The sequence below is a fragment of the Lithobates pipiens genome, unplaced genomic scaffold, assembly GCF_037356315.1.
Source record: "Lithobates pipiens isolate NorthernLeopardFrog02 unplaced genomic scaffold, aLitPip1_a1.2 Scaffold_23, whole genome shotgun sequence".
NCBI classification, from domain to species: domain Eukaryota; kingdom Metazoa; phylum Chordata; class Amphibia; order Anura; family Ranidae; genus Lithobates; species Lithobates pipiens.
In genome coordinates this window covers 335,537,907-335,546,035 of record NW_027507785.1, presented here as the reverse complement: position 1 = coordinate 335,546,035, position 8,129 = coordinate 335,537,907, and the positions used below count along the sequence as shown (strand labels likewise).

Below are 8,129 nucleotides of genomic sequence, written 5' to 3'. Positions count from 1 at the left end.
GGCAGGCTAATTCTAATCAGGACTCGAAAGAATGCAAAACATGTACTGAAAACATTATTAGTGCCGTGTGCACAGTGAGGGCATCGTGCAATACATACAAAATAGAATACAATTATATCCAGAACTTAAACATTTCCATTACGTAAGTATTCCGAAACTCAGGACAATTCCTTGTTCCACACCTCCAGAGCACTGAAATCATCTTTTTTTTATAATATTTTTTTCTAGGTTCAGATACTGGATATCAAGAGGCAATATGATTCCGAGTTAAATCTTCACAACAGCACCAAGGAGCTCCTGAAGAATGCAAACAAAGATATCTCTACATTGAGGCAACAGCTAACCAATTTCGAAGCTCAGCTGGCATTGCGTTCCAGTCAGCCATCTGCAGAAGGTAATTTATTAGAGATCAGTGATACTAAAGTCTCCTCCTTTGGTTTTAATAATAAAACACATTCTACTTACCTGCCCTGTGTAATGGTTTTGCACAGAGAAGCCCCGCCCTCCTCTGCCGCCGTGCGCTCCTGGCCCCGCCCTCCTCTGCCGCCGTGCGCTCCTGGCCCCCCGCCCTCCTCTGCCGCCGTGCGCTCCTCCTGGCCCCCCGCCCTCCTCTGCCGTCGTGCGCTCCTGGCCCCCCGCCCTCCTCTGCCGCCGTGCGCTCCTGGCCCCCCGCCCTCCTCTGCCGCCGTGCGCTCCTGGCCCCCCGCCCTCCTCTGCCGCCGTGCGCTCCTGGCCCCCCGCCCTCCTCTGCCGCCGTGCGCTCCTGGCCCCCCGCCCTCCTCTGCCGCCGTGCGCTCCTGGCCCCCCGCCCTCCTCTGCCGCCGTGCGCTCCTGGCCCCCCGCCCTCCTCTGCCGCCGTGCCTCCTGCCCCCCGCCCTCCTCTGCCGCCGTGCGCTCCTGGCCCCCCACCCTCCTCTGCCGCCGTGCCCTCCTGGCCCCCTACCCTCCTCTGCCGCTGCACGCTCCTACCCCCCACCCTCCTCTGCCGCCGCGCGCTCCTTCCTCCCACCAGCTGAGTGCCCCCACAGCAAGCAGTTTTCTATGGGGGCAGCCGAGCCTCGGCTCCCTATGTTCATTCAGACACAGAGCTGCGGCCCTGCCCTCTCTCTCCTCATTGGCTCGCTGACTTTAACAGCAGTGGGAGCCAATGGCGTTTTTTGCTGTCTCAGCCAATGAGGGGTAATCTTCCGGTTCTTAAGTGGTTAAAGATATGCCGAGTAGATGGATACCAAACGTGTCAAGCTTTAAAATTGCGTACACCCGTGCAACGACAAGAACAATGTCACTTTTACTATACATGGGCGATGCTTTAAAAGCCTTTGCAGGTTACCACTTAGGTTTACAGAGGTGGTCTGGTGCTGGAATTGCTGCCCATGATCTGACGTTTGTGGCGAGGCCTCACATGTGTAGGACGATTGCTGTTTGCGGGCACTTTAGATTTTTTTTTGTTTTGTTTTTTTTTTGTTTTGTTTTTTTGTTTTTTACACTGCTTTTTATTATATTTCTTTTGCTTTCACAAGAATTATAAACATCCCATGTGTCAGGCCCTCTTTATGGGGGGGATCTATACAACTCCAAGTTCCTTCTCTGCCCTTAAAAAGCATTCAAAATGCCAAGATCAGTGTTTTCAAATGCGTTTTATTTTTTTTTTTTTTGTCGGGTGAAGAGCCGATCCGGCATAACAAAAAAATAGGCAGGAGCCGATTCTGGCTGATCTCAATACAAAGAGAAATGCGCATATCTGCCACCCTATGGGGAGAAAAGCCCTAGCGCAGTGAGGCCACATATATTCCTAGTATCGGCGTGAAAGGGTTCGTTCGTTTGCACACTAATTATTTTTTAATTTATTTTTCAGACAAAGAGGCAAACGCTGAAGATATGGAGGAGATAAAGAATAAGCTGAAGCAGGCTACCGAGCAAATCGGTGACCTGAAGGAGAGGCTGAAGACGTCCACCAGTAATGTGGAGCAGTACAAGGAGGTGGTCGTCGGTTTGGAAGAGTCTTTGAACAAGGAGAAGCAGGTAATGTAATCCCAGCACCGCACATGTCTTCTCACTGAACAGCTTCTCCGCCAATAATGGTGATAAGAATAGCGCCAATCCATACGCCAAGAACGTTACAATCTGAAATGGTACGTGTGTGTGTGTGTGCTAAACACATTCTTTATGCAATATCTATAAAGTGCTAATGCTTAACCACTTCAGCCCCAGAAGTATTTGTCTCTTAATTACCAGGCCATCTTTTGCGATACAGCACTGCCTTGTGCGGCGCTGTACCGGAAAAAGACACCCCCCCCCCCCCCACCCACAAATAGACCTCTCTTTTGGTGGTATTTGATCATCTCTGCATTTTAAATTTTTTTTTTTACCGCTATAAACAAAGAGCGACAATTTTGAAAAGCGCAATCTTTTACTTTTTACTATAATATCCCACTTCTTCTTTTTTTTTTTCCCCTTAATGTTTTACAAATGTTTTCCTCAGTTTAGATCGATACGTATTCTTCATATTTTTGGTAAAAAAAATTGCAATAAGCGTATTTTGAGTGCGCAAAAGTTATCACGTCTACAAATTGGGGGATAGATTTATGGCATTTTTATTATTTATTTTTTTACTAATGGCTATCTGCAACTTTTTATCGTGGCTGTGATATTGCGGCGGACAAATTGGACACTTTTGACACATTATTGGGACCATTGAAAATTATACAAGGATCAGTGCTATAAAAATGGCAGGAAAGGGGTTAACACTAGGGAGCGATCAAGGGGTTAACTTTATTCCCTCAGTGTGTTCTAACTGGGGGGGGTAGGACTGACTAGGGGAGGAGAGAGATTGGTGTTCATACTTGGTATGAACACACGATCAGGTTGCTCTCCCTTGAAAGAACCGGGATTTGTGTGTTTACATACAGATCCCATTTCTCGCACTGTCACGAGCGATCGCGGGTGCCCGGCGGACATAGCATCAGCTCCGGGCACATGCCATCCCTCTCTGCCCATCCCTCCACTGCTCTCCATTCAGTGTCCTCCACCCCTCTCTACCAATCCCTCCACTGGTCTCCATTCATTGTCCTCCACCCCTCTCTACCAATCCCTCCACTGACCTCCATTCAGTGTCCTCCACCCCTCTCTACCAATCCCTCCACTGACCTCCATTCAGTGTCCTCCACCCCTCTCTACAATCCCTCCACTGGTCTCCATTCAGTGTCCTCCACCCCTCTCTACCAATCCCTCCACTGGTCTCCATTCAGTGTCCTCCACCCCTCTCTACCAATCCCTCCACTGACCTCCAATCAGTGTCCTCCACCCCTCTCTACCAATCCCCTCCACTGACCTCCATTCAGTGTCCTCCACCCCTCTCTACCAATCCCTCCACTGGTCTCCATTCAGTGTCCTCCACCCCTCTCTACCAATCCCTCCACTGGTCTCCATTCAGTGTCCTCCACCCCCTCTCTACCAATCCCTCCACTGACCTCCATTCAGTGTCCTCCACCCCTCTCTGCCAATCCCTCCACTCAGTGTCCTCCACCCCTCTCTACCAATCCCTCCACTGGCCTCCATTCAGTGTCCTCCACCCCTCTCTGCCAATCCCTCCACTGGCCTCCATTCAGTGTCCTCCACCCCTCTCTGCCAATCCCTCCACTGGCCTCCATTCAGTGTCCTCCACCCCTCTCTACTAATCCCTCCACTGGCCTCCATTCAGTGTCCTCCACCCCTCTCTACCAATCCCTCCACTGACCTCCATTCAGTGTCCTCCACTCCTCTCTGCCAATCCCTCCACTGGCCTCCATTCAGTGTCCTCCACCCCTCTCTACTAATCCCTCCACTGGCCTCCATTCAGTGTCCTCCACCCCTCTCTACCAATCCCTCCACTGACCTCCTTCAGTGTCCTCCACTCCTCTCTGCCAATCCCTCCACTGGCCTCCATTCAGTGTCCTCCACCCCTCTCTACCAATCCCTCCACTGGCCACCACTCAGTGTCCTCCACTCCTCTCTGCCAATCCCTCCACTGGCCTCCATTCAGTGTCCTCGACTGACCTCCACTCAGTGTCCTCCACCCCTCTCTGCCAATCCCCTCCACTGGCCTCCATTCAGTGTCCTCCACCCCTCTCTGCCAATCCCTCCACTGGTCTCTAGGTTGTAGAGAAAAACCATCTTTGATGGGAATAATATATTATGCAGCTGTTATACATTTGTTTTTAGATTTTGTACTTCTGTTTTAATAGGTGACTGATGAAACCCGTAAAACCATAGAAGCACGCATGAAAGAAGCCACAGAGTACCAGTCACAGCTTGAGAAGAAGCTGATGGAAGCGGAGAAAGAGAAGCAAGAACTTCGAGATGAGAAACATAAAGCTGTGGAGAACCTGGAGCAGCAGGTAGGAGTTTTACTTTTACCGGTCCTGGGTGAGTTGCTGAGGGCGACAATATGCTGGTGGCTGCGGGCAAACTCAGGGGCAATGTTGTCACGCCTTACTAGGAACTGGCTATGGGGCAAAATTCAGTAGAGGTTCTGAACCCTAAAGAAAGCCTGGACAGAAATTGTAATGAGCAATCCTACTATTTATTTTTTTGATTTTTATTTTTTTCCTTTTGAGTATTTTTGTTGTGGCCTTTGTACCAGTGGGAAAATTAGCATTCAAGAGGAGCTAGTCGTGCCCCCCCCCCCCCCCCCCCCCAAAGAAAAAAAAAGAATTGCCGTATTTTTCGCTCCGCAAGCTGCACCTAGGTTTTAGAGGAGGAAAACAAGAAAAAATTCTGACCCAAATGGTGTACGAAGATAATATTTAATGAAATGTAACAGAATAATAATTCTACGCTGACAACCAATGTAACGGGGACATTTAGCATTGACCTCAACACACCAGGAATATTTACATCAATCACAAATGTAATTGAGACATTTAGCACTGACCAGCCATGTAACTGGTGTATTTACAGTAAACTCCCTCATCTCTGCATTCTTTTCTCCCTCTCAGTACAGCTCTGCCCATCTAACTCATCATCTTCTAACCTCTGTCCACTCTGCATGTGCAGTATGTGGTCGGAAGCTCGATGGGAGTAGAAGTGGCTGTTTACATCCTCCTAGGTGGGTTGCCAACCTAAGTTACATAGAAATAGTGGGCAATTTACAGGTGAATACTGAACCTGTGGGGGTTTAATTACAGAACAATACCTTGTGTTTCTCTCCCCTCTAGCAGCTGAGGGGGGGGGGGAACAGGCTTTCAGCTGGTGCATCTGCTGCCACAACGATTCCCCATCAGCGGCCCTGCAGGTCAATATTCACTCCAAAAGACGCACAAACGCTTCCCCCCATTTTTCGGGGGGAGGGAGTGGCTTATGGAGTGAAAAATATGGTAAGTCAGCAGTTACAAATCCTGTAGCTGCTGACCTTTTTTTTTTTTTTTTTTTTTTTTTTTTTCTTTATATAAGACCATTTACCAGTCCATGGATCCAGCGCCGTCCTCACCCGAGCCAATTCTTCAATGGGCTTTGAGTCCAGGCAGAGAACTTCCGCTCTGATCACTGTGGAAGTGGTGGGCGGTACCTGTTAAAACCAAAACTAAGGCTTATAGGCTGAAACGTGTCACAAGTGACGTAATCTATGTTTTTTTTGTTCACTGTGGCTGTTCAATAAAATGGAACAAATTTTTAAGTGCAACAACCGGAGTGCAGATCATTAATTTTTTTTTTTTTTTTCCCCCCACATTACTCAGCCAGTGACATTTGATCGAGTACCCGGGAGCTCTGCTCTCTGTGGGGTGTGGGTAGGAAGACTGACTTTTCTGTTTTTATACCAATTAACCACTACAATACAGGACACTTTCGCCCCCTTCCTTCCCAGCCCAATTTTCAGCTTTCATCGCTCTAGCGCTTTCAGTGACAATTGCGCGGTCGTGCTACACTGTACCCAAATGAAATTGTTATCATTTTGTTCGCACAAATAGAGCTTTATTTTGGTGTTATTTATTCACGACTCCGTTTTTTTTTTTTGCGATATAAGCGGCAAAAATAGCGGAAATTTGGAAAAAAAACAATATTTTCTTTTTTCTATTTGAAAAGAAATCCAATAAAATCACATTTTGTCATAAATTTAAGCCAAAATGTATTCTGCTACATGTTTTTGGTAAAAAAAATTCAGTTAAGTGTATAATAATTGGTTTGTGTGATCACGGACATATGTACGCAAATGATCATGTACATATGTGTGCAGGTGATCACGTACATATGTGTGCAGATAATCATTGGGACATGTGATTTTAGTGGGACATATGTGGGGGACATGTTTTTATTATTAGGGACATGTATGTTTTGGGGACATGTGTGTTTTGGGGACATATGTGGGGACTGCGTTTGTACTGTGTGGTGTGTTGTGTGTTTACACTACACTGATGATCAGTGAGTAAAAAGCTGTAAAAAGCAGCCCATACTCACTGATCAACAGCCGGCTGCAGCGTTCTGCTCTCCTCTCCTCAGCGGTGACTTCCGTGTGAGAGAGAGAGTCCGATTGCCTAGCAACCGGCTGTTTGTTTACATCACATGACGGCCGTGATTGGACACGGCCATCATGTGATCAGGAGGGCCAATCACAGAGCCCTCCTGCCGATCTGAGATGTGCCGTGTCCGGGTGACACGAGCACATCGGGATCGCGCCGCTGCGCGGGCGCGCGATCCCGCTACTCCTGAAGGACTTTCCTGAACGTCCTATCAGGAGTAGACGGCTCCCACCCGGCCGTATATATGCATTGGCCGGGTGGGAAGTGGTTAAAAGCAACACCCTCCAAACAAAAAGAAAAAAAAATGCCAAATGTTAGAGGGGAGGGGAAGGAGGATACCAAGAGCAACTTCACCTAAAAAAAAAATAAAAAAGTTCCTCTTTCACTTCCTGTCCCAGCGAAGGAACAGGAAGTTGGTGTTCCAAACTGAGGGAAGACTTTTTGCGCCCATTGCAAGATTTCCCCTTGCTTTGTGTCCTGGGAACAACTATACAATTTTGGATCCCCCCCCCCCCCCCACCTTTCTTAATGCCGCTGGTCACCAGTACAGATAGTGGTAAATCTCTCCAGTGAGTGCACACAGTAACAGAAAAACTTGACTGAGAATCTAACCCTCTCTCAATCCATAATTTAAAAAGTGGGGGGGGGGGGGGGGCGAGGGTTGTGTTACAGAGATTAATACATTTTAAAAATTCTCTTCAACTGGTAATTATGCACACACATCTATAGCAATAGCCAGAACAGCAGAACCTGTTTGTGGGCAGTTGGCGCCCCTCGTTTATACACATTAGCAGATCTGTGTGCAAGTTACTTGCTGTGTTGGTGTTTCTCTGTTTTGCGGTGGAAATTATGTCTCCTCCCTGTCTCCTCCCTGTCTCCTCCCTGTCTCCTCCCTGTCTCCTCCCTGTCTCCTCCCTGTCTCCTCCCTGTCTCCTCCCTGTCTCCTCCCTGTCTCCTCCATGTCTCCTCCATGTCTCCTCCATGTCTCCTCCCTGTATCTTCCATCCCGTTACAACTTGTTCTGTTTCCCTCCAGTTATCGCAGCTGAAACAGTCTCTCTCCAGTTTGCAAGCGGAAGTCCAGTCTGCTCTTCAGAGGGCTGCAACTGCTACAAATAACGAACAGAAAGCCAAACAGGACTGTCAGGAGCAAGTGAGTTATAAAAGATCTCAACATTTTGATGGTGAAAGAACTTGGTTTCATCTTGGTGGTGTTTATATTTTCTCCTCTTTGCTGTTCTTGGGAAGAGTGTGATAAATCCATGTGTGCAACACCATAATTTCCTATTATAAGTCCTCACCATTTTATTACAGCCATTTTATATAGTGCAGACAATTTTATGCAGAATTTTATGTACTGAACATTCACATCGACCCCCTACTCCAGTCACCTGATCCGGCTCCCCTGTGTCAGCCAGCAGTGGCTGCAGGGGAGAGGATGAAGTGTCAACTATTGCTGGGACATGGGAGCCTATGGGTGATATCATCTCTCCCAAAATTCCCAGCTGTTGAGCGCTCTCTCCTCTCCAGCTGGCTGACACGGGATCACGTGACCGAATCGGTGCACGCTAAAAAGAAGTATATACAATTTTATTTATTTTTTTACCACACAGGGTAGTCCACATAGGTGTTAGAG

The 8,129-nt window shown here is 47.9% G+C and overlaps 1 protein-coding gene across 1 annotated transcript in view; it reads left to right on the top strand.

Annotated features, from left to right (window-relative positions):
- Window positions 1-8,129, top strand: part of TPR (translocated promoter region, nuclear basket protein) — a gene marked incomplete in the record, with an annotated part of 109,954 nt that overhangs the window by 22,655 nt on the left and 79,170 nt on the right. Inside the window, 4 exon segments of the mRNA XM_077450770.1 lie at window positions 229-394; window positions 1,856-2,022; window positions 4,224-4,376; window positions 7,530-7,646. Of these exon segments, the coding sequence (XP_077306896.1) occupies window positions 229-394; window positions 1,856-2,022; window positions 4,224-4,376; window positions 7,530-7,646 (603 nt within the window).